This window comes from Nesoenas mayeri, assembly GCF_963082525.1.
Source record: "Nesoenas mayeri genome assembly, chromosome: 28".
Taxonomy (NCBI): Eukaryota; Metazoa; Chordata; class Aves; order Columbiformes; family Columbidae; genus Nesoenas; species Nesoenas mayeri.
Window position 1 is genome coordinate 2,610,820 of NC_137558.1, and position 27,947 is coordinate 2,638,766.

The 27,947-nt window shown below is 67.5% G+C and overlaps 1 protein-coding gene across 1 annotated transcript; it reads right to left on the bottom strand.

Moving 5' to 3' along the window:
- Positions 1-1,085: 1,085 nt before the first annotated feature.
- On the bottom strand, positions 1,086-27,919 carry KMT2D (lysine methyltransferase 2D). The gene is made up of 46 exons (XM_080360496.1): positions 27,817-27,919; positions 27,431-27,565; positions 26,498-27,348; positions 26,184-26,297; positions 25,743-25,853; positions 25,536-25,640; positions 24,049-24,230; positions 23,802-23,966; positions 23,607-23,716; positions 23,473-23,520; positions 23,156-23,371; positions 22,939-23,082; positions 22,735-22,851; positions 21,973-22,100; positions 21,694-21,883; positions 21,191-21,265; positions 20,728-20,832; positions 20,013-20,195; positions 19,648-19,732; positions 19,303-19,547; positions 18,951-19,024; positions 18,823-18,873; positions 16,999-18,699; positions 16,595-16,771; positions 16,367-16,515; positions 14,111-16,161; positions 13,890-14,013; positions 13,706-13,793; positions 13,504-13,570; positions 12,390-12,622; positions 9,212-12,043; positions 8,987-9,130; positions 8,749-8,913; positions 8,517-8,673; positions 8,337-8,418; positions 8,047-8,222; positions 7,513-7,661; positions 7,279-7,414; positions 7,058-7,197; positions 5,603-6,773; positions 4,822-4,958; positions 4,580-4,710; positions 3,227-3,512; positions 2,401-2,474; positions 2,188-2,296; positions 1,086-2,061 (listed from the first exon to the last, which is right to left on the bottom strand). Exons 1-46 carry the CDS (start codon positions 27,824-27,826, stop codon positions 1,969-1,971), a joined length of 14,016 nt encoding a protein of 4,671 aa, XP_080216622.1. The 5' UTR covers positions 27,827-27,919; the 3' UTR covers positions 1,086-1,968.
- Between the last annotated feature and the right edge of the window lie 28 nt (positions 27,920-27,947).

Consider the following 27,947-nt stretch of genomic DNA (forward strand, 5'->3'; position numbering starts at 1 on the left):
ACGGGGGGACACGGACGCGGCGGGACACGGCGGGACACGGCCGTGGCGGGACACGGACGCGGGGGGACACGGTGGGACACAGACGCGGCAGGACAGGGACACGGTGGGACACGGCAGCGGGGGGACACGGACACGGCGGGACACGGCAGCGCGGGGACACGGACGCGGGGGGACACGGCAGCGCGGGGACACGGACACGGGGGGACACGGCGGGACACGGACGCGGGGGGACAGCCCGCCCCCCCGCCCTCCCGGAGGCAGCTCCCGGCTTCTCACGCGCTTTATTTTAAAATAACATCCAGTGGTTCGGTATCGGTAAAAACGGGACCCACGCGCCCGCTCTGTACAGCCCGGAGGGAAATCGGTCAATGCGTCATTTCCGTTAAAACTTTCCCGTTCCCCGCCCCCACTCGCGTTTTTTTTTTAGTTTTTTTTTTTTGCTTTGCCTTTTTTTTTTTTTTTTCTTTTTTAAACATTTTCACCTTAAACCTTTTTTTTTTTTTCGGTTTGTTTTTTGCAGCTTTTGACGAGTTGCGGAAGCAGCTTTTTCAAGATCGCCCCGGCCACCCCCCCCACCCCCCCCCCCGCCACACCGGGGGGGGGGGGGGGGCTGGGGGGGGCACCGACCCCCTGCAGCTCCCCCCCCACCCCCCCTTCAGCCACGAGGCCCCGGGGGCGGGGGGTCACCATACACCGTGCATTTGTGCGTTAAGAGATCCCGGCCCCCCCCCGAACATCCCGGTGGGGGGGGGTGGAGGGGGGGCAGGCGGTGGCGCCGGGGGAGGGGTCGCGGCTTTGGGGGGGGGGGGGGCGGTCCTGGGGTATAATGCCCACTCGCTGCTTCGCTCTCCACCCCCCCCTGGCAGGAGGCTCCAGCGCCCCCCCCCAACATGGAGACTGGGTTTAAAAATGCCGCGGACCCCCCTCCAACCTGGCTTTGCACCCCCACACCCCGAATCTCAGCCCAGCAGAGCACACAGGGCCCCCCCGCCCCCCCATTCTAATATATACAATATAAGGTATAAATAGATAAATAGCCTTTCTCCCCCCCCCCCTCCCCACCATGCTGATGGCGAGTGGGGGGGGGCCCCCACACTGCTGGGGAAACAAGTTTGGCCCACCCCTTCATAGCACATGGTGGGGGGACACGAGGGCAGACTGTCCCCCCCACCTCCGCCTGCTGGAGGGGAACAAGGTGGGGGGGGGACCCCAATGCAAACCCCTCCGGGGGTGGGCAGCTCTGCCCGTGGTGGGGGAGGGGGCGCGGGGGGGGGGGGGGGGTCACATTTAAAAACAACAAGAACACCAAAAAAAATAAACCAGGAAAAAAAAGAAAGCAACCAAAAATCTCTAACACTTAAAATGAGGTAGGTTTGGGTGCAGAAGCTCCTTGTGGCGGTCGGGGGGGGCCCTGGCCCCGGGGGGGCCCCTCGCCGCAGGCGCCTCCTCCCGCGTTTCGGGGGTCTCGTCCACACGCACAAAAAGGAAACGAAAAAGCCAAGAGGAACCGATCGAGCTGCGGCCGCGCGGCCGAGCCCGGATTGTCGAGCTCAAGGACCTGTCACTGTGTCACTGGCAATTAGCGAGCGGCTCTAATTAGGTTTGTTTCTAAAAAAAAAAGAAAAAGAAAAAAAAAAAGAAAAAAAATAAAATTAAGAATAATAATTAATGAATCCAGGCCGGGTCTCGGCTCTGCTGGGATCGCTCTGACCCCCCCGTGGATGGAGGGGGCGGTGGGGGGGGGTGGGCGCGCTGCCCCCCCCTCCTCTTCCTCGCAGGACGAAGCAAAGAAAACCCTGAGTTGCCAGTTCGTCCGTCCGTCCGTCCGTCCGTCCCGCTCGGCCCCGCCGGAGCCTCCGTGCCCCGGTCGCCACCGGCACCTGCCCCGGCACCTCCCGCAGCCCCGGGGGGGTCGTGGTGCGGGCTCCGAGGGGGGGCGCAGCCCCTGGCCCCCCCCGTTATCCCCGCTTAGTTCATCCATTTGCGGCAGTTCCAGGCTCCGCAGTGGCAGGGGATCTTGTGCTGGTCGTCCTCGAAGTCGAACTGGTAGTCGTAGGTGAGCTGTGGGGGGAGCAGGGAGTCACCCACGGCACCGAGACCCACCCCCCCACGACACAGAGCCCCCCCCACAGCACAGAGCCCCCCCCACGGCACAGAGCCCCCCCCGCCGCCCGCACCCCCTCTGACCTCCTCCCCCTTGGGGATGCGCCGGCTGGAGATGATGATGATTTTGTCCTCCTTGTCAAAGGTCACGACTTCGGCCACGCAGTTCGGGGCGCACGAGTGGTTGATGTACCTGATGGGGGACGCAGAGCAAGGTTGGGGGGGGGGGGCTGGGGGGCTTAGTGCCAAGCCAGGAGGGGGGGGTCCCAGCACCCCAAAAGTTCCCCCTGTGCTCACCTGGCCGGGCCCCCTGTCAGCGTGGCGTCAATGACGTGCTCGTTGTTGATGCGGAACATGTAGATGCCGCGGTTCTGGGGAGGGAGGGGGGATCAGCGGCTGCACCAAGTCCCTCACACCCCATCTGAGCCCCCAACACCCCACCTGAGCCCCTTACACCCCACTTGAGCCCCCTACACCCCACCTGAGCCCCCAACACCCCACCTGAGCCCCTTACACCCCACCTGAGCCCCCAACACCCCACCTGAGCCCCTTACACCCCACTTGAGCCCCCTACACCCCACCTGAGCCCCCAACACCCCACCTGAGCCCCTTACACCCCACTTGAGCCCCCTACACCCCACCTGAGCCCCCAACACCCCACCTGAGCCCCCTACACCCCACTTAGAGCCCCTTACACCCCACCTGAACCCCCTACACCCCACCTGAGCCCCCAACATCCCACCTGAGCCCCCTACATCCCACCTGAGCCCCCAACACCCCACTTGAGCCCTCTACACCCCACCTGAGCCCCTTACACCCCACCTGAGCCCCCAACACCCCACCTGAGCCCCCAACATCCCACTTGAGCCCCCTACATCCCACCTGAGCCCCCAACACCCCACTTGAGCCCCCTACACGCCACCTGAGCCCCCAACATCCCACCTGAGCCCCCAACACCCCACCTGAGTCCCCAACACCCCACTTGAGCCCTCTACACCCCACCTGAGCCCCTTACACCCCACCTGAGCCCCCAACACCCCACCTGAGCCCCCAACACCCCACCTGAGCCCCCTTACACCCCATCAGAGACATCCCCACCCCACCAGAGCCCCCCCAGCCCCACCTGCTCCTCGTAGATCTTCTCGCGCCGGTTGGCCACCTCGTTGCGGATGATGGTGCCGATGTACTCGATGACCATCGTGTGCTTCTCGATGTCCTTGGCCGCATAGAGCCCCAGCCCCTGGATGCGGGAGCGCGCCAGGTACACGTTGTTCTTCCACTCGGTCTTCAGGCGCCGGTACTGGGAGGACTTGGAGTGCACGAACTGTTTGCTGTACGGGGTGTTGGTTTCACCCGTGAACGTGCTCTGATACGCCTTGGACATGCTTGTGCTGTTCAGGGTATGCGGCCTGCGGCAGGGAGAGCAGGGGTAGAGGTGAGGGATCCTCAGCGATCCCAGTGGATCCCAGTCATCGAATCATCAAATCACAGGAGCGTTTGGGTTGAAGGGACCTTCAATTGTCACCTTATGCCATGACAGGGACATCTGCACCAGCTCAGGGTGCTCAGAGCCCCGTCCAGCCTGGCCTGGGGTGTCTCCAGGGATGCTTCATCCACCACCTCTCTGGCCAACCTGGGCCAGGCTCTCACCACCCTCAGCACCAACATTACCCTTATTACCCAGCCCAAATCTCTCCTCTCTTAGTTTAAAACCATCACCCCTTGTCCTATCACAACAGGCCCTGCTCAAAAGTCTGTCCCCATCTTTCTTCAGGCCCCTTTTAAGCACTGAAATGCTGCACTAAGGTCTCCCCAGAGCTTCTCTTCCCCAGCTGAACACCCCAACTCTCTCAGCCGTTCCTCCCAGCAGAGCTGCTCCAGCCTCGCATCATCATGGATGGATGGATCCAGCAGCATCTCGCTGTGCCCCACATCACCCCATTGCATCCCACTGAGCCTCTCCACTGCCCCCTGAACACCATTGCACCTTGGGGAACCCCACTGAATCCCCCTAGGTCCTACTGTGCCTCTCTGCACCCCACTGTGCTCCCTGTACCCCACTAAACCCCAATGTGAACTTCCCTGTACCCCCAAATCCTCTCTGCACCCCGAGCCCCCTGCTCAGCCCCCAGCCCACCTCACTCCAGCCGGTTGCATTTGGGCTCAACTCCTGCCCCACCAGATTCTCCCCTGAAAAACAACCCTTGTGCCATTCACACCTGCCCATTTTAAGTTTGGAAAGGCTGCACTAAGGTCTCCCCAAGGCTTCTCTTCCCCAGCTGAACATCCCAACTCTCTCAGCCGTTCCTCCCAGCAGAGCTGCTCCAGCCTCGCATCATTTCTGCGGCTCCTCTGGCCCCTCTCCAGCAGGTCCAGGTCTGTCCTGTGCTCAGGACCCCAGCGCTGGACGCGGTGCCTGGGGGGTCTCACAGAGCGGAGCAGAGGGGACAATCTCCTCCCTCGAGGTCCCGCTTACCGCTTGTAATGGGTGAGGATTTTGGGCTCAGAGCGGGCGCAGCCGGTGGGGTTGATCATCAGCGGCAGCTCCATCAGAGGATGGCGGCCGTAGCGGAACAGGTAGTTCTGGCAGCTCTCGACGCCGGGCAGCTGCGCAGCGCGGAGCAGAGGGGCCGCGGTCAAGCGGAAGCACCAGCACGGCCCCCGGCCCGTTTCCCAGTTGGGGTGTGGAGAGGCGAACCCCCCTTCCCCGGGACCTACCGACTCGGCGATGCGCAGCACCGCGTGCACCGTGAGGCCAAAGAGCTCCTCGCCCTTCAGGTACTCGGGGAAGAGGCGCAGCATGTCGGCTTCTTTCCTCATCATCGCCACCGGCTCGATGATCCGGTTCCAGACGGCTGCCGAAGGAATCAGAGAATCTTTTGGTTGGAAAAACCCCCTAAGATTATCAAGTCCAACTGCTACCTCAGCCCCGGTGCCACCCCGTGTCCTGAGAACCTCATGTCCGTCTGTCCAGCCCTCCAGGGATAGTGACTCCAGCACTGCCCTGGGCAGCCTGTTCAATGCCCCACAGCCCTTTGGGGAAGAAATTGTTCCCACATCCAACCTCAACCTCCCCTGGCGCAACTTGAGGCCATTTCCTCTTGTTTTATCACTTAGGAGCACAGACCAACCCCCTCCATGCTCCAAGCTCCTTTCAGGCAGTTCAGAGATCAGAAGGTCTCCCTTCAGCTCCTGTTCTCCAGCTGAACCCCCAGGTCCCTCAGCCGCTCCATCACATTGTGCTCCAGCCCCTCACCAGCTCCGTTCCCTTCTCCCCACTCGCTCCAGCACCTCAAGCTCTTTCCTGGCGTGAGGGGCCCAAAACTACCCCCAGGACTGGCGGTTTGGCCTCCCCAGGTCCCAGCACAGGGATGGTCACTGTCCCAGTCCCACACTGGTGCTGAGCAGGTTGGAGCTGGGGACCCACTGAGCCCCATTTTGAGCCCCTCGGGGAGATGATGGGAGGAAGGCAGCGAGCTGGCGCCTGCAGCTCCCTTACCCTGTGGCGAAGAGTCAGAGAAGACCAAGTCCTCCAGCCCCTGCTCGATGACCTGCACCACGAACTCGGGGCGGCCGTTGTTCTCGCAGATGGTGCAGCGGTAGCAGCAGCGCCGGTTGTTGGTCCGCAGGCTCCAGTAGATGCGCGTGGCCTCATAGCCCACGGGGTAGAGCGCCGTGACGCTGTGGAAATCGGCCATCTGGTGCGGCAGGAGCTGCCCGATGGCGTGGAAGACCAGCCCGCCCACGCGGAACATGTGGAGCCGCTCCCCACGCTGGATGATGCTGGCGATTTGCTTCACCTCGTCCCGTTCGATGTAGACGCGGCGGAAGACGGTGAAGCTGCTCAGCTCCTGCTCGCAGGGACCCTTCAGCTTGTGCAAGGGACACAACATGGTCTTGTCCTTGAAGAACATGCACTTGGCGCGGATGGCGCAGGCGAAGTGGTAGACGCTGGGGCAGCGGATGCGGTTGCAGCTGTTGGTGGCGCCCGTCCTCTGGCACAGGGAGCACTTGGTGAGCAGCCCGCGGTGCAGAGCCACCTCCACGTTGATCAGAGCCCCCCCCTGCGTCTCGTAGACCTCCGTGGACCACAGCGCGCAGTTCAGGTGGACCCAGAGATCAAGGTCAAGGTTGAGCAGGCGGGCCGGACCGTCCGTGGCTCCGTCGCCTTCCTCGTGGCAGAAGCAGCACTTGCGCAGGTCCCGCGGCACCTTTTCGGGGCGCAGGGTGGTGCCCAGCTTGTCGATGAACTCCGCGATCTCTTTGTCGCCGTCCCGCTTGGCCCCCCCTTTCTGGATGGTGACGAGGAAGCGCAGCCGTTTCCACCGCACCCCCTTCCACTTCTTCAGGCGGGGCCGCGCTTCGTCCCCGTCCTCCGGCGGCCGCGAGCGCGGCTTGAGACGCAGCGGGGAGTGGGGGGCTGCGGCCCCTTCCTCCTGGGGGGCTGGAGAGGGGGCTGGCGGTGGGGGGGACAGCGGGGCCGGCGCTGCCTCCTGGGCCACCTCGGGCTCGGGGACCCTGGCAGTCTCAGTGGGGCTGGCCGGGGAGGGGACAGAGGGGGACAGCGGGGGTGAGGGCTCCTGGGGCATGACCGAGAGCTGCCGCACGTCCAGGTTGGAGACGTTGTTGACGTAGCAGTGGTGAAGGGTCTTCTCGGGCGCGGGGCTCTCCTGCGGCACGGGGAGGGGAACACAGGTCAGAGCATCCTGGAGTTGGGATCCCCAACGTCCCTGTGTGTCACAGGGAAGGGTCCTTGGCCATGCAGGGACCCCCATGACCCTTCTTGAGACACTCGGCACCGCCCCACAGGGGGGTGTTGCCCCTCAGATACCCCCCTGCAATGACAGGGAACCTACAGGGAACCTACAGGGACCCCGTGCGCCTCTGTGCTCACACTTAGCCCCAAAGGGCCCCCTCCACCCCCCGGCCCCGGCGCGGTGGGACCCCCGCAGACCTGTCGGAGCAGCGTCAGGAGGTCCAGCTCGCCCTTGAGGCTGTACCCCGGCAGCACCGCGTCGAACTGCTTCAGCCACTCCGAGCTGCCGTCCGGCACCTTCCCGGCCAGCGCCGCCTTCTCCTTGCCCCCCAGCACCCCTGCGAGACACAGAGACAGCCCATCACAGGGCACCCGGCCTGGGGACGCTAGGGACACCGTGGGGACAAGCAGATGCTCACCAGCCACATCTGTCTCCACCTTCTTGGTCTCGACCACGGCCGCGCGCACGGGGCCATCCGGGAACAGCACCTCGTAGGAGCTGGGGATCTTCACGCTCAGCAGCTCGGCCATGGCCACCATCACGCCGTTGAGGTTCTGGGCCGCAGGAGGAGGGAATGTGTCCGGGGCCCCGGTGCCACCAGGTGGGGGTCACCACCAGGACAACAAGGGTCTCACCCCATCCCCTCACTCACCTTGGCAGCCGCTGCCGACACCGTCAGCATGACGGAGACCTCGCTGCCCCTGCCCTTCTCCCACGGGGCGCCCGGCCCCGCCGGCCCCGCCTTCCCGGGGGGGACCCCAAATGTCTCGGCAGCCTTGTAGGGCTTCGTGTCGGGGAACACTGGCGTGGGGAGAGGGGGGTCAGAGCTGCGCAGACCCAGCCCCGGTGCCACCACCCGAGCCCACCAGCCACCCCCACCCCTGCAGAAATGCTGCTGGGAACGTGTCACCTCCTGCGGGACAAACTGAGGGGCGGTGACAGGACGGAGAACCCAGCACCAATGGGAAACTCTCGGGAACAGCCCAACCCAACACGTGTGCGGTGAACCCCCCACAGCCCCCCACCCAGCAACACTGTCCCACCCATCCGTGCGGGGCGCACACCCACCTTCCCACCCCATTTATGCCACTCCAGACCCCCTCCCTGCCCCACCTTCCCCCGTCTGCCCCACGGATCCTCTCCTGCCCCATGGATCCCCTCCTGCCCCATGCCCAGCGCCGCCCACCTGGGATGCTGGCGCGCGGGATGATGGGGATGATGGGGGACAGGACCCGCTCCTCCCGCTCCGCCTTGGCCTCGCTGAGCAGCGGAAAGCGCAGCAGCTCCTCGCCCAGGACGCTCTCGGGGGACGAGGCCGGGACGATGCTGTCGGGGGAGTCGCTCTCGTCATCGCTCTCCATCCTGCGGGGAAGGGGGTGTCACTTGGGCCGCGGGGGCTGGTGTCCCCTGTAGGGGCTGGTATCACCCATAGGGGCTGGTAGCACCCATGGGGGGTCACCACGGCCCGTGGCTCACCTGACATCCTCGGTCTGATTGTGCGGAGGGGTGGGCAGAGCTGCCAGCAGGTCCAGGCTCTTCACCTCCATGGCCGGTGTGTCTAAGCGAGGAAGGGACAAGTGTCACAGGGAGGTGACAAGTGTCACAGGGAGGTGACAAGAGGCAGAAAGGACCCTGCACCAGCATCCCTACACTCACCTTTCTGGCCGTGGGGCTCGCGGCCTGGGTCAGTGTCCTTGGGCTGCTCCCCCAGCTCCTCGGGGACCGTGACGCCGTTCACCATCTTCTGCTGCACGGAGGGCGGGGGCGTGGGGGGCAGCGAGGAGGGCGGCGTGGGGGGGTTGCTGAGGTTGTTCTGGGGGAGACAGCGGGGTGAGGATGCTGGGGGGGCCCAGGAGCCCAAGGTGGGGGGAGCAGGGGAAGCCCTCACCTTGGTGAGCAGCTGCGAGTAGTAGTCGGGCATGCTGTCGAGCACGGCGCTGCCGAAGCCGCCGCGCAGCTGGCTCTTCCCGTTGATGGGGCTGCTGCCGAAGGGCGCGAAGAGGCTGAAGTTGGCCGTGATGTTCGGCTCCGTCAGCGGCAGCAGCGACAGCTCCTGGAGACAGGGTGGTGAGAGGGGCCGCGGGTGTCCGGCAGCCCCCCCTCGGCGCCCCCGGCACACACTGTACCTGTTTCAGCTGCCGCATGAGCGCCTCGCCGGGCCGCAGCCCCTCGTCCTTGCGCAGCTTCTTGCGGGAAGCCGGGACCCGCTCGTTGCCCTTCTGCACCCGCTTGGGCTTGGTGGCCGCTGGCTTCCTGGCGATGGTCGGGTCCTGGGGGGAGAGAGGCGCGGGAGCCGTGCCGAGCGCTGTCCTGGCGCCGCGCCCCCCGTCCCGCCCCGCGGCACCGCTCACCTCCCGGCCCAGCAGCACCGGCTGCGGCCGCGGCTCCATCCCGGTGCTCCGGCTCTCCGTGTGCCCGTTGAGCTCGCCCAGGCTCTGCGCCGAGAGCTGCACGTTCTTGGCGCGCAGCAGCTTCTGCAGCAGCAGGTGCCCGGCCTCGGAGCGCCCGCCCGCTGCCAGCGCGCCGCTGCTCAGGCTGCTCCCGCTATCCCCGTTGGCCTCCGGCTTCGCCACCTCGTCCTTGTCCAGCTCACACGGTGCCACCGCTGCCTCCTCCTTCGGCTCTTGCTTCACCAACACCTGGGCGGTTTCCCCAGCCGCAGGAGCCCCCTTCAGCGCGGCCCCGTTCATGTGGGTCTCGCCGGGGTCGGCTGGGTCCGCGCTGGGCGCCTCGGGGTCCCAGGAGCCGTGTGGCGGGGCGGGGAGGGGGCCGCTCGCTGGGGGGGTCAGCCCTGGCTCCGCGGGGCTGGGAGCCGAGGCTGGGACCCCCGGGAACGTCTTCTTTGGCTCTTGGGGGCTCTGCTCGGGGGCCGGCGGCGTGGGGAGCCGGGCAGGGCCGGGCTGGGGGCCACGGGCAGCCAGGGCCGCCTGCACCAGCTCAGCCAGGGGCTGCTGGGGGGGCTGCCCCGGGCCCCCCCGGCCTTGCTCTGTGGCAAAGCTGGTCTGCGGCTCGGCCGGGGCACCTGGTTGCGGCTGGAAGAGCGGCCCCAGCTGATGGGGGGGCTGGCGGGCGGCGGGGGCACCGTGCTCCGGGGCCTGCCCGGGGAAGGGGCTGGGGGGCAGCAGCGCTGGGCTCTGCTGCAGCAGGTTCTGCTGGTGCCGCTGCACCAGGAGCGCCTGGAGCTGCTGCTGCTGCTGCGGCGTCAGGTGCCGCAGCTGCGGGTTCTTGGCCAGGACGCCCTGGAGCTGCGCCCGGATCTGGCCCATCACCTGCCCCGGTACCTGCCCCAGGACGCCGGTGGGGAGCGCGGCCATGCCTGGTGACGGCACCGCCGGCCCCGCTTTGTGCTGCCCGGGGCTCTGCAGCCGGGGGGGCTGCGGCTGGCCCTGCAGCAAGCCTGATGGCCCCTTGCCCGCCTGCTCCGGTGGCCGTGGCGCCGGTGGCAGCGCCATGCCCGGCGCCTGGCCCGTCCCGCAGCCCAGCGGTGGCTCCGCCAGCCCGGCAGCGTCCCCTTGCTGCTGGGACAGCTCGGGCTGGGGGGCACCGGGGCTCTGCAGCGAGGGGGCAAGCAGGGGGCCTGGCTGCACTGGGGCCGCCCGCAATGCCGGCTGCGGGGACGCCAGGAGGAGCTGGGGGGCCGGGGGCTCCGGGCTGCCCAGCCCTGGGGGGTTGAGGGCTCCCAGCTGCTCCGGGGGGGCCCCGTGCAGCTGCCCCCCACTCTCGCTGCCCTTGGCGGGCAGGGCGCTGCCGTCCGCCCCTGCAGGCTGGTCCTTGGCAGGCAGGACGGCCGGCGCCGGCTGCAGTCCCTGACTCAGGTGCAGTGCAGAGGGGGGGGCCTGGCCCACCCCTCCGTGCTGCGGAAAGTGCTGGATGGGCGGCTGCCCCTGGCCCACCCCCAGGAGCCCGGGCTGGGCGGCCGCCGAGTTCTGCTGCTGCTGCGGGGCCAGCAGCGCCCGCGACTGCCCCAGCTGCTGGGACAACACGAGCCGGTGGCCCAACATCCCTGGAGTCTGCGGGGGCAGCTGCGGTGAGCCCAGCACCCGCTGCTGGTGGGGGCCCAGGAGCAGCTGCCGCTGGGGCGGGGGGTGGCCCAGCACCGCCTGGTGCTGCAGCCCCGGTGCCGGCGTGTGGCCCAGCAGCCCCGGCTGCTGCTGCGGCGAGAGCTGCTGTACCAGGAGGCTCTGCTGGCTGCCCAAGAGCCCCGGCTGCTTCTGCACCAGGGGCTGCCCCACAGCGCCGGGCTGCGGAGCCGCTGCTGCCTGCTGCTGGCCCAGCAATCCGGGCTGCAGCGAGCCCTGGCCCATGACACCGGGCTGCGACAGCGCCGGCTGTGCCATGACGCCGGGCTGCGGCATTGAGGCTTGTCCGATGACGTCTGGCTGCTGCATGGCCGCTTGTCCCATCACACCCTGCTGCTGCAGCGATGTCGTCTGTGCCATCATGCCCAGCTGTGGCATCGCAGCTTGTCCCATGACACTCGGCTGTTGCAGCGATGTCTGCGCCATCATGCCCTGTGGCTGCAGCGAAGTCTGGCCCAGGACACCTGCTTGCTGCATCGCTGCCTGACCCATGACGCTCTGCTGCTGCAGCGACGCTTGTCCCATCACACCTGGCTGCTGCATGGACGTCTGTGCCATCACACCGGGCTGCTGCAGCGACGCTTGTCCCATCACACCCTGCTGCTGCATGGCCGTCTGACCCATCACGCCTGCCTGCTGCTGCAGCGACACCTGGCCCAGCATGTTCTGCTGCTGCAGTTTCTGCGCCAGCTGCATCCTCTGGAGCTGCCTCTCCTGCAGCAGGCGGCTGTCGGCAGCCAGCCCGCGCAGCGCTGGGTTCCCGCTGAAGAAGGCGTTGGAGGTGCCGGGCACCGGCGCGTTGCCCACGCCTTGCTGGCCCATGAAGGGCAGGCTCTGCGGCACGGCCATGGACACGCCGCCCTGCGGCAGGCGCAGCCCCCCGGGCTGTCCCGGCTGCTGGCCCAGGCCTTGTGCCCCCACCACGGTCCCCGTGGGCTGCTGGACGCCGTGAGCCGAGAGCAGCTGCCCGGGGAGCTTGGACATGAGGCGGGGGCTCTGCGAGGGGCTGAGGGCCATGACGGCCGAGGCCTGGTGCTGGTGCTGCTGCTGCTTGTTGCGGTACTCGGCCATGAGGTTGGTGTGTTCCTTCTGCTGCTTCCGCACCTGCCGGGACGCCAGGGGGTCAGTGACACTGGGGGTTAGTGCTGGATGACGGGGTGTTAGCGCTGGGGACAACGGGGCGGTAGTACCAGGGACAGTGGGGTTTTAGGACCAGGGATGCTGAGGGGTTAGTAACGGTGACAGTGGGGGATTAGTGCTGGGGACAGCGGGGTGTTACTATTGGAGACAGTGGTGTTTCAGTACCGGGGACGGTGGCACATCAGTGCCAGGGCTGGTGAGGTCTTAGTGCCAGGGATAGTGGGGCTTCAGTGCCAGGGACTGCACGTTTGTGGTCAGGACAACACACTCGCACTGGGAACAGGGCACCCACTCGCCCGCTGAGCCCCACCTGGTCCAGCTGCTTCTGGATTTTGCTCTGCTGCTCCGTCACCAGCTTCAGCTTCTCGGCGTCGGCCTCGGGGAACTCCCGGCCGGCTTTCTTGGCGGTGCGCTGCTTGGCGCAGAGCGCCTTGCGTGACTTGCGGTGCGCCCCGATCTGCTCCTCCAGCACCTTCAGCTGCATCTGCAGGAGCTGCTGCGTGTGGAACAGCCACTCCTCGTACTGCCGCTGGTCGGCCTCGTCTGCAGGAGCGGGGAGACAATCACACAACCGTTTGGGTTGGAGGGACCGTCCCAGCCCCCCCAGTGCCCCCCATGCCATGAGCAGGGACATCTGCACCAGCTCAGGGTGCTCAGAGCCCCGTCCAGCTTGGCCTGGGATGTCTCCAGGGATGCTTCATCCACCACCTCTCTGGCCAACCTGGGCCAGGCTCTCACCACCCTCAGGACCAACATTACCCTCATTACCCAGCCCAAATCTCTCCTCTCTTAGTTTAAAACCATCACCCCTTGTCCTATCTCAACAGGCCCTGCTCAAAGTCTGTCCCCATCTTTCTTCAGGCCCCTTTTAAGCACTGAAAGGCCGCACTAAGGTCTCCCCAGAGCTTCTCTTCCCCAGCTGAACACCCCAACTCTCTCAGCCGTTCCTCCCAGCAGAGCTGCTCCAGCCTCGCATCGTTTCTGCGGCTCCTCTGGCCCCTCTCCAGCAGGTCCAGGTCTGTCCTGTGCTCAGGACCCCAGAGCTAGACGCGGTGCCCGGGGGGTCTCACAGAGCGGAGCAGAGGGGACAATCCCCTCCCTCCACCTGCTGCCCACGGGGCTGGGGATGCAGCCCAGGGCACCACTGATCTGGTGCCAGCACATTAATGGCTCATGTCTCACCTATGACCCCCAGCACCCCAAATCTCCGCATGGCTGCTCTGCATCCCCCATCCCAGCCTGGATGGACACCGGGGGTTGCCCAACCCATGGGCAGGACCTTGAACCTCGAGTTTTGCATGAGAGAGCTCGGATAAGCACAGCCCCAGCTCTGGAGCCGGCCTGGCCCTGCTCAGCCCAGCCTTCGTGGGCAGAATGAGACCCCCCCGCCCCGGCTCCCGGTCCCCAGCCACCTCGGTACTCACTGATGACGCCCTGCGCAAAGGTGGGGGGGTTGGGGCGCGCCTGGGTCGGGTCAGTGCTGCTCCGTTCCTGCCAGGCAGAGCAGCATTGAGGACACACATCACACCATTCCCCATCCGGCATGTCCCCTCTCCCTGGGCTACTGTGACCCTCCATGGTCCTGAGCCCCAAGGGACCCCCAGTCCCACCCCGGACCCCACTTACCTGCCCGCTCCCTGCCAGCAAGTGGTTCTGCATCTCGGACACGGCCGGGCCGCCCGAGAGCCGCTGGGCCAGCAGTGAAACCTGTTGCCTTTTGGGGGAGGTGGGAAGAGCAGAAATGAGGGATGGGCCGGGGCCGAGGCGCCCTGCCCGCCCCCCAGCGTGCCCACCGCCCCCTGCCCGTTACCTGTTCATGCCCGGGGCCACCCCGATGCTGCCCTGGGCCATCACCTTCTTGATACCCTTCAGCGCCACCATCTTGGCCTTGGCAATGGGGTCCATGATGTCCTCAGCCGCAAACTTGTCCAGATCTGCTGGGAGAGGCAGCGGACAGCGCTGCAGCGCCTTGTCCTACACCCTCAAAAAAAGGACCCCAGCCCCCCCCGAACAACGACCCACGGCTCCCACCTGTGTCCGGAAAGAAGCTGTTGGCCAACTGCTGCTGCATGACGAGCTGGGGGGGCTTCAGGCCCAGGCCGGGGGGCTGCACCCCGGCCATCGGCTTCTGCACCAGCACCTGCTGCTGGCTTTGCTGCGGCTGCGCCAGGGCCACCTGCACGCCGGGGGACGCTGCCAGCACGTGGGGCTGCGCGGGGGCCATGCCCATGTGGGGGGTGAGCGCCGGGCCCTGCTGGGCTGCGCCGAGCCGCGGCGGCTGTGGCGGCATCAGCGGCGGCCTGGCCACGAGCCCCAGCTGCAGAGGGGGCTGGGGGGTGCCCAGGCGGGGCGCTTGCCCCTCGAGGGGCAGCAGGGGGTGCCCCGGGAGGTGGGGGGTGCTGCGGGGCAGCTGGGCTGACATCTGCTGTTTCTTCTGCAGCTCTTTCTTCTCGTGCTCCAGCAGGTCCTCGATGAGCAGCGGCAGCTCGCTGGCCACCAGCGAACTCTCCATCTTGTCCAGGTCGTCGGCCGGCGAGTGCCGCGCGCTGCCCAGGCCCAGGGATCCCCCGTCCAGCTCAAACTTCTCCAACAAGGGGTTGCCCTGGTTGCCCAGCTGGGCAGGGGCCAGCCCGCGGCTGGCGTACGGGTCCTTCTCCGGCGCGGGGACGCCAGCGTGGCTGCCGGGAGCGAAATGCGCCAAGCCAAGGCGAGCCGGGCCGGCTCCGGGGCTCAGGAGGGTCTGGCCGGGTTTGAGGCTCAACCCCAGCGAGGCCGAGATCTTATCCGTGCCCTGCAAAGCCTCCGACTTGACGGGGCCCGGGAGCTGCTCGGGGCCGCCGACGGTGAACTGGCACGGAGAAGTTTTGAGGCAGCCGTCCTCCAGCTTGGGCTTGACGTCGGTGGGCAGCGAGCCGGCCTTCGCCTCCGCACCGGGCGCCAGGACGGCACTCGGCGGGCAGGGAGAGGGTCCCAAGCCCACCCTGGGCACCAGCGCGTCCTTGGGCACCACGCGGTCCTCCGCAGATGGGGCCATGGCGTCTTTGCCGTCCCCAGGGCTGGGGAGCTTCAAGCCGGGCGCCAGCGGCTCCGTTTTGAGCTGGGCTTCGCGCTCGGCTTTCTCGTTGGCTGACTCGACCAGGCGAAGGTGCTCGTTGAAAATGTCCTTCTTGTCCCCGGTGTCCAGCTCGGGGTCGGTGTAGGCCAGCAGGTCGAACTCGTCGCCGTTCAGCAGGTCGTCGAGGTGGGGATCTGCTGTCTCCAGGCTGTCCAGGTTGTCCAGGTCATCGTCCCCTTTTGCCACATCTGGATCCAGGCTCAGGTTGGCCAAATCATCATCGTCTTCCAGATCCTTGTGAGAGCCAAAATCAACATCCAGATCGGGCTCCACTGGCACCTCGCAGGGCAGACGCGTCCCCTCCAGGCTCAAGTGGCTTTTCCCTGGGGTCGGGGCCGGTGCGGGGTCTGGTGCGGGACTGTCCTTGCGCTCGTCGGGGCGCAGGGCTGAGCCAGAGGACAGCGGCCGCGGGGGGACGTGTGGCAGCTCCAGGCCGGGGGCTGGAAGCGGCTGGGGGGCGCTCGCCTTGCCGTGGGGCTGGTGGTGCGTGTTGCTCATCTCGGCTCCCTGCGGTGAAGTCGGCGGCACTGGGATCTTCTGCGGCTGCAGCGCTGGCGTGGGGAGCACCTGCATGGGCACGACGGGGGCGCAGAGGGACTGGGGGGTTCCCTCCTCGCCGGGCAGGAAAAAGCGTGGCCGAGGCGCCTGGGGGGCAAAGGGGGAGCCCACAACACCCCCGGGTCCTTTCTGCACGTTGTGACGCAGCTCAATGAAGGGGGCGCCCAGGGTGGCGGGTGATGCGGACAGTGTTTCGGGGGGGGCTGGCAGGCGGGCCCCTAGGCTGCCCACGGGGGTGGCGGCGGCTGGGGGCACAAAGCGGGGGGTGCCGGGGAGCCGCAGGGCCGCGGCTGCTGCCTGCTGCTGCTGCCAGAGGTGCTGCTGCTGCTGCTGCTGCTGCTGCTGCGGGGCTGGCGCCGGGAAGACCCCCCCGCGGGGGTAGAAGGTCTGGGGGGGTCCCACCGCTGCCCTGCAAGACACAGCGGTGTCAGAACCAGCTTGGCACCACCACAACACGCCACGCACAGCATCCCAGGGTGTCCTGACACCACGGGTCACACTCAGCAACACCGCAGCCACCCTGTCCCCTTGGGCGAGCCCCACAAGCGACAGCTGTGCGGGATGTGCCCCTCCAGGGTGAAGCCCCCTGGTTCTAACCGGTGCTGGGCGCTCACCTCCCATTGATGTCCAGTGCTGCCGGCGTGGGGGCCGGCGGGGGCCGGGAGAGCCGCTCGTCCTGCCCGAATGCCGTCTGCACCATGACGGAGCCAGGCAGCTTCCCGGCACTGGCCGCGGTGGCCAGTGTCCCCAGAAGACCCTTGTCCTGGGAAAGGGGGAAAAGGGAGGTCATCACCCGCTCTGCGCCCTGGCCCCCCGGCAGAGCCATTCCCCAGCTTGCCCACCTGTGCCGGTTGGTAGCCCGGGGCCATGGCCCGGCTGAGCTCGAAGGCTGCGCTGCCAGCCTCGGGGGTCCAGCCCGCCGGCGAGGGGGTGGCAGCCGCCGCCGCGTTCTCCTTCTCCTGCCGCAGGCTGTTGCGCTGCATCTGCTGCCGGATCAGCAGCTCGCGGAGCCGCTGGCGCTGCGGGGAACCGAGCGTTAGGACCCAGAGAAGGGACACTGGGACAAGACCAGACTGTGCTGACCGTCCCCATGCTGGGCGCCCGCAGCCCGTGCGCGGCGCTGCAGAAGGTGCCGCGAGCAGAGCCGGGCTGTGCGTTCCACCACCCACCACACAGATCCCCGTTCCCTCCTTGCACCCCATCCCAAACGCCGGCACACACGGCGTCACCACCAGCTGGTCCTCACCTGCCGCTGCTTCTCCAGCTCCGACTGGCTCATGGTGCCCAGAGCCCCATCCTGGCTCCCCGGCAGCTCCGCCAGCTCCCGATTCGGGGGCACCGAGAGCCCCGCGGCTGCCTCCTCCCTCTTGTCGGCCGCCGGCCCCAGCGTGGCGCGGGGCAGGAAGGCGACGGAGCCGTCCGGCTGCTGCGGGGCGGCCGGGGGCTGCGGCAGCACCGAGGGCGGCCGCAGCGGCGAGAGGCTGTAGGTGTCGGCGGTGCCGGGAGCCAGCGGGCTGCCGGCCTGGTGGAAGCCAGGGGATGAGATGTAGGCCGAGCTCTGCGGCTTCCCAGGGCCGTAATGGCTGTTGATCCCATGGGGCTGGTGGGACGGGGAGCCCTTGAGCGGCTCCGAGACGGCCGGGGGGAAGGTGAAGCGCATGGGGGGCTGGTTCCCCGAGAAGACACTGGCGCCGGGGGAGCGGGAGAAGGGGGGCTGCTGCCCTCCCGCTGCTGCCTTGGCGTGGGGTTCAGCCCCCGCGGTGCCCCCGAAGCCCCCGCCGGCTGCCGGGCTGTGTGAGAGCGGCATTGACTTGAACCCCGGCTCTGGGATCTGGGGCCGGGGGGGTTTGTGCAGGGGGGTGAAGGGGTCTCGGGACTGGGGCCGGGAGGGTGGCTGCGAATAGGGGTCCGGGGACTGGAACCGGGGGGTGACGGGCGACTGGCAAAAGGCTTCGTTGGAGAGCGGCCGGGGGGTGAGGGGGGACTGCGAGCTGGACTGGGACTGCGGGCTGGCGGGGACGCGGGCAAAGGGCTCGGAGGGCAGGGAGCGGGGCGGGGGGGCGCAGCAGGACTCGGGGGGCGGCTGCGGCCGTGGCGTCAGCGGGGGCTGCGAGTAGGGGTCCGGGTAGGGCGACTGGCGGTAGAGCTCAGGGTGGCCGGGGGGCGAGGGGGCCAGCGGGTGGGGGTCAAGGGGCCGGTGCCCCAGCCCTGGGCTCTGCGGCTCCACCTGGGACACCCGGGGGGTCAGGGGGGCTTTGAACACGTCGGGTGCCTTCAGCTCCACAGCTGAAAGGTGGGGGCCGCCCGAGGAGTCCCCATAGCCCATGGCAGGGGTGTAGCCAGGCGAGCAGACCCCCAGGCTACCCCCATCCTCCTTCTTCACCTCCAGGCCCTTCTTCTGCTCCCCAAAGGGCAGGGGAGAGAGCAAAGCCTCAGGGGGTCGGGCCCCGGGGCTCCCCGGCACCGAGAGGTTGTCCAAGGAGGGACAACGGGGCTTCAGGAAGGGGTCAGGGGTGCCGGGCTGGTGCCGGGGGGTGCCAGGGGACGTGGGGTGGAATTCGGGGGGCTGGGAGCCGGGGCCGGGGCGAGGGCCGGGCTGGGGCTGGCTGGGGAAGGGCTGGAAGGCAGCGCCCGCCGTGGGGCTCTGGCCCAGGGGCGAGGGGAAGCGGGGCTCCAGCGCGTAGGCGGGCGCCGCGCCATAGGGATCGTGCGAAGGCACTTGGGCGGGGGACTGGGGCGGGAGCTTGAGGAAGAGCTCGCTGGGCGACTCCGGCCCCACTCCGGCACCCGCTGGGGGCTTCAGGAAGCCCTCGGTGTCGGCGGGGGGGCTGCCGATGTAGACGGGCTGTGCCCCCGGCGGCACCGGGATCCGCAGGTGCAGCGAGGGCCGCTCGGGCTTGCGCAGTCCCTCCCCTTTGGTCTGCTTGTTGATCTGGCTCTCGGCCTGCTGCAGAGAGAGCGCGGCCGTCAGAGCCGCGGGACGCGCCTGCCCTGCGGGGCTGGGCGGGCAACGCCGCGACCGCCGGGGCTGGGCCGGGGCCACCGGGCACCTCCCCGCTGCAGCACGTACCTTCTGCACCTTGTTGATGCGATGAGCCGCCCGGTTATCTTTGGCCTTTTGCTAACGGAAACACGAAGCCAGCTGACTGGCAGCCCCGGCGCCCGGCCCCCCCGCCCCGGCGAGACCCCGGCACTCACCAAATAAGGGGCTTTGTCTGTGGCGGGGACCTTCCTCCAGAGCTTCATGATCTGTTTGCAGCGGCTCGACCAGTCTGGGAGTCCGGTAGGAGCAGATGAAGAGAACAGCAGCGTTAGCCCACGCCTGACGGGCGCCCTCAGCCAGCGACTGCCCCCCTCCTGCGTGGGGACACCCCCATGCCCGGGAGCTGGCACTGAGCCACCCACCACCGCAAAGAGCAGTTCAGTCCCACCGCCAAACCCTGTGCCAGAGCAGACGGGATTTCTCCTCCAAACAGGGGGCGTCACACCGCCCGCAGCTCCCCCTGCCCTCACCCCGAAGGGAGTGGCCACAGCCCCCCCAGAACCCAACCTGGATAATCCTGCTTGAGGTTGGGGAAGTTCATGTTGGCGTAGAGGACGGGGGAGATGGTGGAGAGCTCGCCCAGCTCCTCGTCCTTCTCCCAGCGCTGCAGGCTGCGCTGGTTGTAGGACAGCCCGTCGCCTTCGCCCTCCGTCGTGGGCGTCGTGGGGGTCGACGGGGTGGTGGCGGCCGAGCTGCTGGCCCAGGGGCTCTCGGGCTCGCAGTGGTCTGGGCTGAAAAAGCCACTCCGCTCCCTACGTGCATGAGAAAGCGTCACAGGCCAGCAGAGTGAGGAAAGAAGGGGTCCCCCAACACCCTGGGGCGCACCCCGTCCAGCCCCGGCTCCCGCAGTACCTGCTGTCCAGGAACGGGGACTGGCAGACGCCCGAGTACGAGTCCAGCGAGACAGATCCGGAGAGCGAGCCCAGGGAAACGCTTCCTGCGAGGGAAGGAAGGGCAGAGCGGGGGCTCGCTCAGTGCTGCGCCCACCCCGGGCACTGCAGCCCTCACGCACCCCAAAACACTTCCCGCATTCTTCCCCAGCGCAACAGGGAAGAACCACAGTCCTGCACCGCAGGGAGCAGCTCAGGCTCAATGAGGACACGGCACATCGGCTTTCCTGGGGCAGACAGAGTCCTGCCCTCCTCTCCACATCCTGAGACCCCCCCGTTCACCCCCATATCCGCGTCTCAGCTCGCAGCTGCGCCGCCTGCACGCACCCTGCCCCGGCAGCTGGAGATCCCCCTGCAGGAACGGCCGCTGCCCCCGGCCGGGGTCCTGCCCTGCGCCGCCGGCCTCCATCCCTGCAGCCACGCAGTTGAGGGGCTGCTCCCCCCGCTCCGCCGAGCCCAGCACGTCCTTGAACAGCTGCTGGACGTCCTTGCTCTCCATCTTGGGCAGCTCTGCGGGAGGAAAAGGAACAGAACTATAGAATCACTTCGGTTGGAAAAGCCCCTCAAGCCCATCGAGTCCAACTGTCCTGCACCCCCGGCACTGCCCCACATTTTGAGAACCTCATGTCCGTCTGTCCAGCCCTCCAGGGATGGTGACTCCAGCACTGCCCTGGGCAGCCTGTTCAATGCCCCACAGCCCTTTGGGGAAGCAATTGTTCCCAGATCCAACCTCAACCTCCCCTGGTGCAACTTGAGGCCGTTTCCTCTGCTCTTGGCACTTGTTCCTGGGGAGCAGAGCCCGACCCCCCTGGCTCCAAGCTCCTTTCAGGCAGTTCAGAGATCAGAAGGTCTCCCCTCAGCTCCTGTTCTCCAGCTGAACCCCGAGGTCCCTCAGCCGCTCCATCACATTGTGCTCCAGCCGCTCACCAGCTCCGTTCCCTCCCCGCACGAAGGCTGAACCGTCCCGGGCAGCACGTGCGGCAAATCCCGCTGATGGGAAGTTGAACAGAAACCCACTCGCTCCCACTCCAGGGGGTCTCACCTTCCGTGGGGATCTTGTCGAGGTCGGAGCTCAGCACACACTCGCCCGGGCTGGCCGGTTTCTCGGTGTCCCCGGGGTCTGGGGAATCCTTCGGCTCGTCGGGCCCTGCCAGGAACGATCAGCAGGTGCCATCAGCACCCCCAGCCCCACCCCAGTGTTGGGGACCCCCAGCCCAGGACCCGCATGGAGCAGCCCCTCCTCTCCCCTGCAGTCCTCCAGTCCGCCAGGGCAGCGCAGAACGCCGCACCACGCGGGGGCGCTCTAGGCGCCATGCGATGGTTCCGAGCACCCAGGAACCACCCAGGGGAGACCATAGAGTTCCTCCTCCCACTTCCCGCTCTGCCTAGACAGAGCAATTTGTCTCTATGGTTGTAGACGCTCTACGCAGCCTCTCGCAGGCCCCGCGGAGGACTGTCCGTCTGTCCGTCCCAGCCCAGCGGCGCCGCGGGCTCCCGGGGCTCACCAAGGTCCTCGGCCTTCGTGTCGTCCTTGCCGTCATCATCGGGAGCGGCGGCGCTGCCATCGGTGCTGTCGTCCCCTGTGGGACACCAGGACTCACCGGGGCTGGAGCTGGGGGGAACCAGCACCCCCCAACCACCCCCTGGGTCCCCAACCGCCCCTGGGGTCACCAGGAGCCCCAACAGCCCTTGGCGTCCTCCAACAACCCCATGGGACCCCAAGAATCCCGGGGTCCTCCAGCAGCCTCCCTGCCCATGCTGCCCCCAAACCCCCCGTTTCCCGCCTCGGGGACGGTGCGCGGGGGGGAACCAGCACCCCCCAACCGCCCCTGCGTCCCCAACCACCTCTGGGGTCACCAGGAGCCCCAACAGCCCTCAGTGTCCTCCAACAACCCCAGGGGACCCTAAGTCCCCAAACAGCCTCCCCCGCCCATGGCTGCCCCCAAACCCCCCGTCGCTTCCCCCCCCTTGGGGACGGTGCCAGGTTTGGGCTCCCGGTCGCGCTCACCTCGGGGGTGCATGGGGGTCTCCCTCCTGTCGAGGGGGACACCCTGCAGCGCCCCGGCCAGGCTGGGGTCCCCCTTGGCTCGGGGGGCGCCCTGGCCCAGGGAGGGGCGGGCGGCCCCGTCCCCCACGCCCCCCGCCGCCAGCAGCGCCTTCCGGCTCAGGTCCATCAGCGCCTTCCCAAAAAACGCCTCCTGCCAAAGTGGGGGCGCCCGTCAGGGTGTCACTGGTGTCCACCCCCACCCCGCCGAGGCCACCTCCATGTGCCCCCCGTCCGTCCCACCTGCAGGTACGGAGGGAACATGTCCTCCAACTTGCTCTTCTTCCTTCCCCGGCGTTTCTTCTTCTCGTCCCCCCCTTCTGCCGAGCTGGGGTCCACGCCGCCCTCGGCCGGGAGGTCCCCCAGAGCCCCTGCAACACGCCGTGTCACCCCAAAAGAGTTTGGGGCTGTTCCCATGTCACGGGAAGGGCTTGGACATGGTGCTGTGACAGCACCATGGGGCACACCCTGCGGTCTCTCACCATCCAGGGAGGGGAAAAGGGGAAAGAAATGAAACAGAAAAGGAAGGAGATGAGGAACCAGGAAGGAAGCGGGGAAAGGAGGGAAAGAAGGGGGGGGAAGGGGGAAGGAAGAAAGGAAGGAGGGGGAAAAGCAAGGGGGGGGAAAAGGAAGGAAGGAAGGAAGGAAGGAAGGAAGGAAGGAAGGAAGGAAGGAAGGAAGGAAGGAAGGAAGGAAGGAAGGAAGGAAGGAAGGAAGGAAGGAAGGAAGGAAGGAAGGAAGGAAGGAAGGAAGGAAGGAAGGAAGGAAGGAAGGAAGGAAGGAAGGAAGGAAGGAAGGAAGGAAGGAAGGAAGGAAGGAAGGAAGGAAGGAAGGAAGGAAGGAAGGAAGGAAGGAAGGAAGGAAGGAAGGAAGGAAGGAAGGAAGGAAGGAAGGAAGCGGGGGGAGGAAGCGGGGGGAGGAAGCGGGGGGAGGAAGCGGGGGGAGGAAGCGGGGGGAGGAAGCGGGGGGAGGAAGCGAGGAAGAAATGGTGTCACTGGGCCCTACCGTCCTCAGGGTGCCCCTCGGCGCTCAGCCCCTCGCGCCCCACTTCAGCCAGCACCACCGAGACCTTTTTCAGGCGGGTGTGGGACTTGCGCTGCCGCACCATGAAGCCGCCAATGCCTGGGGGGCAGAGGAAGGGGAGCCGGGGGGTCACAGTGGGGCTGGGGGGTGGATCCAGCCCTGGGGGTGGCCCAGGGTGACACTCACCGGGCCGGTAGGGTTTGCGCTTCCTCTTCTTGCTCTCCTCCGGGTCCTCCAGCCCCTTCCCCGAGTCCCCATCGGCCCCAATGTCGCGGTCGGGACTGGCCGGAGCCTCCAGCTTGATCTCGCACTCCATGTGCTCAACACCCACTGCCGGAGGAGGACCACCACGTTACCGGGGTCCTCTGGCACCCCCACGCCGCACACCAACGGGAAAACGCACCTTCAGCTTTGAGCAGCTCGTCAGCGTCTAGGTCACCATCCTTCTTGTCATCGGGGCCCAGGGGGTCGCCCCCCTCCAGCCCCCCGTCCCCGTTGAGGGCGCCCGGCCGGCCCTTGCGCTGCCGCCGCTTGTGCAGGGGCGAGAGGGAGAGGTTGCGCAGCACGGCCATGCCCGTCTCTGTCAGCCACACGCCCTCGAAGCGGAAATACTGGGGCTCTGCGGGGACAAACACGTGTTGGGGACAAACGCCGGCATTGGGGACCACACCGGGGAGCCCGCAGCACTGACCCCGGCGCCGATTACTGCCCCGCACATACCTGGCTCTTTGGCCTTGATGGCGGCAATCTCCGGGGGAGGCGTGGGCACTGCAAAGGGAAGAGCAGAGGGAGAGGTGAGTCCCCATGTTCCCCAAATGTCCCCCAATCCCCACAGGCTGCCCCCGCGCACTCACCAGCCGGTTTGACCACGTAGGGCTGGCAGGCGCTGCAGTCGAAGCCTTCATCCGCAGCCTGCTCCACCTCCTCCTCCGTCAAGAGGCTGTTGCACGCCGCGTGCAGCCACCTGCGGGCGGCCGGACACGTCACGCACCCCTCGGCCACCCCAAATACCAAACTCCCCCCCCACAGCGAGGGGCCGCGGTGCTCACCGATCGCAGTGCCGGCACTGGATGAGCAGGTCGTCCTCCACGTATTTTTGGCGGCAGAAGGGGCAGACGACCAGGCTGGCGCAGGGCGCGCAGTGGGTGTAGTTGTTCTGCCACTCGCAGTGGAAGCCGGGGGACGCCGCCCCGCACTGCACGCAGCACACGCACCTTTTTTGGGGGGAGAAACCCAGGTCAACACCAGCACTGAGACCTCGCGGAGCTCCCCTCGTACTTCCCCCCCTACACGCACCATTTGCACTTCCAGCCGCCCTTGGGGACGGTTTGCAGGGGGGGGTCCAGGCAGTAGGTGTGGTAGCTGATATCGCAGTCGTCGCAGAGCAAGAGGCGGGAGGGGTCGGAGGCTTTGCCGCACACCTCGCACACGATGCACTCCACGCAGCGCCAGCCCTTCAGCAGCATCACCTTCGTGATCTGGGGAAGGTGAAGGGTGGTTGCTGAGCCCTGGGCACAGCCACAGTGGTCCCTGGGCTCAGTTTGGCCACAGGGGACACCTCAGGGCTTGGCATGGCCATGGGGGACACCCCAGGGCTCAACACAGCCACAGGGGACACCCCAGGGCTTGGCATGGCCATGGGGGACACCTCAGGGCTTGGCATGGCCATGGGGGACACCCCAGAGCTCAACACAGCCACGGGGGACACCTCAGGGCTTGGTATGGCCATGGGGGACACTCCAGAGCTCAACACAGCCACGGGGGACACCTCAGGGCTTGGCAGGGCCATGGGGGACACCCCAGAGCTCAACACAGCCACGGGGGACACCTCAGGGCTTGGTATGGCCATGGGGGACACTCCAGAGCTCAACACAGCCACGGGGGACACCTCAGGGCTTGGCAGGGCCATGGGGGACACCCCAGGGCTCAACGCAGCCACGGGGGACACCTCAGGGCTCGGCATGGCCACGGGGGACACCCCAGGGCTCAGCATGGCCACGGGGGACACCCCAGGGCTCAACACGGCCATGGGGGACACCTCAGGGCTTGGCATGGCCATGGGGGACACCCCAGGGCTCAACGCAGCCACGGGGGACACCCCAGGGCTCGGCATGGCCACGGGGGACACCCCAGGGCTCAACACGGCCATGGGGGACACCTCAGGGCTTGGCATGGCCATGGGGGACACCCCAGGGCTCAACGCAGCCACGGGGGACACCCCAGGGCTCGGCATGGCCACGGGGGACACCCCAGGGCTCGGCATGGCCATGGGGGACAGCCCAGGGCTCAATGCAGCCACGGGGGACACCTCAGGGCTTGGCATGGCCATGGGGGACACCCCAGGGCTCGGCATGGCCATGGGGGACACCTCAGGGCTCGGCATGGCCATGGGGGACACCTCAGGGCTCGGCATGGCCATGGGGGACACCTCAGGGCTCGGCATGGCCATGGGGGACAGCCCAGGGCTCAATGCAGCCACGGGGGACACCTCAGGGCTTGGCATGGCCATGGGGGACACCCAAGAGCTCAACGCAGCCACGGGGGACACCTCAGGGCTCAACACAGCCACGGGGGACACCCCAGGGCTTGGCACAACTGCAAGGGACAGCCCAGGACTCAGCAGCAAAGGGCACCCCTGGGCTCAGCACAACCACACGGACACGCCGGGCAGGACCTCGTGCGAGTGCCCCAAGGGACGTGACCTGGCCGCGTGGGTCCCCGCGGGAGCCGGCACAGTCCCATCCGCCCAGCGCAGGGCCAGGGGACCTCGTCCCCTCCCTCACCTTGCTGTTGACGCAGTAGGGGTGGTAGCACTGGGAGCACTGGGAGCAGGCAAGGAGGTGGCCCTCGGCCCCGCGCCCGAAGCTGCCGCACACCACGCACATGTCCTGGGGAGAGAGGCCGTAAGAGGAGGCGGAGGGGGAACAGAAGTTGGGGGGGACAGAGTCTGTCCCATCCCATCTGTCTGTCCATCCCACAGCGCCCGTTACCTGCATGAGCACGAACTTGTCAGTGTTGGAGAAGAGAACGACCGTGTTCTGCATCGTGTCGTCGTCGTCCTCATCCTCCTCCTTGCTGGGTGAGCTCTCCACGTCGGCGAGCTGGGGAACAGAGCAGCGGGTCAGCACCCAGGACCCCCACCCTCCGTGCGGTTTTTGGGGGGCACCAGTCATAGTTTGGTGCTGAACTGGGCAGGGGGTGGCTCTGCACCAACCATACGCTTGTGGGGTGAAACCCCCAGACCCACGGCACAATCCCAGGCACTCGCCTCCCCCCGCGACCCCCACCCACTGTGAGGGCTCCCGAGCTTTTCCAAGGGCCCAGGATGGCGGGGAAGGGGACAGCAGAGACGCAGCTCGGCTCTCAGTCCTGCTGCCTAACAGCTTGGGGACCCCCTCCGGCCCCCCACCTCTGCCCCAGCCCAGCCTTACTGCTAGGGTGTCAACGGACGAGGTGGTCGACTTCAGGCGCGCACGGCCCCGGCCCCGGCCCCCATGGGACCCACCGCGGGGGCGTCTCCTCCCTGGGAAGCTGCTGCTGCGACCCTAAGGCCAAGGGGAGAGGGGGAGTTACAGCAACCTGGGGGGACCCAGCCAGCCCCCCGCCGCGCATCCCGGCCGGGCAGGGGCAGCGCAGAACAGCCCCATCCCACCCCCAGCACGCACTCGGCCCTCGCCCGCTCGCCGCAGGGGCAGGGAGGGTGGTGGGTCCCTCCCGCACTGGGGCTGGCAGGGTCCCCCAATACCTGCTTGACACGGGAGCGCCCCGGGGAGCTGCGCCGCCGGCTCTTGTCCCCGTCCCCTTTGGCTGCTGGCTCGAAGAGCAGCGAGTCGTCGGTCTCGGCGCCCAGCGGCAGCGACGCAGCGTCCTCCTTCTGCAGGCTGGCGTCAGCCAAGGCTGGGCCCAGCTCGAGGGACAGCGACCCCCCACCCTCGGGGTCCGGGGACCCCAGCAGCGGCTCCGAGCCAGGGAAGCTGCTGCTCGTGTCCCCCTGGCTCAGATTGGAGATCTCGTTGAGGATGTCGGGCCGGGGACGCAGAGTGGGGGGCTCGGGACCCGCCTCGTCCCCGCGCCCCAGCAGCTTCTCCCCAGCAGCGCAAACCTCCATGGGGGTCTCGGGGCCCAGCTCCTCTGGCTCCAGCAGTAAAGGGGACCCCTTGGCTTCTGGGTCCCCCCCAGCCCGGCCTTCTTCCAGCACATCCTCCTCACTCAGCGGTGGGGAGCTCCCGCTCGTGCCCTCCCGCTCCAACCTCGGTGCCTCTTCCTCCTCCTCTTCCTCCTCCTCAGGCAGGCCCGGGAAGGGCCCCAGCTCTGGGGCCAGGCTGGCGTGGGGGGCGGCTCCGGGGGGGCTGGCTGGTGACTCCCCCTCGCCCCCGGCCATCTCCATCTCCTCATCCTCCAGGGGCTCAGTGGGGGCCAGGGCGCAGACAGGAGAGCCCAAGGGGGGTGGTGGGGAACCGGGGGGCTCGGTGTCCATGGCGGTGCTGGGGCTGCCGGGGGGCTCGGGCAGGGCTGGGGGGCGCAGCTCGGGCACTTCATCCTCCTTGGTGTCAGGTGATGGGTCTCGGGGGAGGACGGGCGAGATAGCGCGGAGATCTGGGGGTGGGAAAGGAGGGGATGGTGGTGACACTGCAACCCCAAGAAACCCCCCCTGGCCCTAGCGTGTCCTCAGCCTTACCTGGGGGAGCTGGGGGTGGCGGTGCCGTCTCGGGGGGCAGCAAGGGCTCCGGCTCCAGCTCCATCTCCTCTTCGGGGGGCATCGCTGGGACCAGGGCTGGCGCTTCCTCTGCCACAGCCACCTCGGGGATGAGACCTGTAGGACATGGCGCAGGTGAAGGGGGCTGTGGGGGTCCCCTCACCCCCTGCACTGCTTGGAGAGGCAACAAGCATCACCACAGGAGCCCCCACGTACCCCCAAAGTGGGGCATTGAAGCACAAAATCAAGGTCAGCACGCAGAGGCTCAGACAAGACCAGCGCTGGGAGAGGATCCAGGTGTGGGATCCCCGCACCCATAGGAGACAGAGAGAGCAGAAAAGGGACAGACCCAGAGATCCGCCATTTACCTGGTGGCATGGGGTCCTCCTCGGGGGGCGGCTCGCTGGGGAGCAGCTCTTTGGGGGACAGCTCGGCAGGGGGAAGCTCCTCGAGGGGCAGCTCGTCCAGGGGGCATTTGTTGGTATGCAGCTCATCGGGG

Excerpts from the sequence above, each read along its gene's own strand:
- KMT2D (XM_080360496.1), bottom strand. Across the intron at positions 21,266-21,693 it reads GACCCCCATGCACCCCCGAG|GGGACGACAGCACCGATGGC; the intron begins GTGAGCGCGACC and ends GGTGTCCCACAG. Across the intron at positions 16,162-16,366 it reads GCACTGGACATCAATGGGAG|GGCAGCGGTGGGACCCCCCC; the intron begins GTGAGCGCCCAG and ends TGTGTCTTGCAG.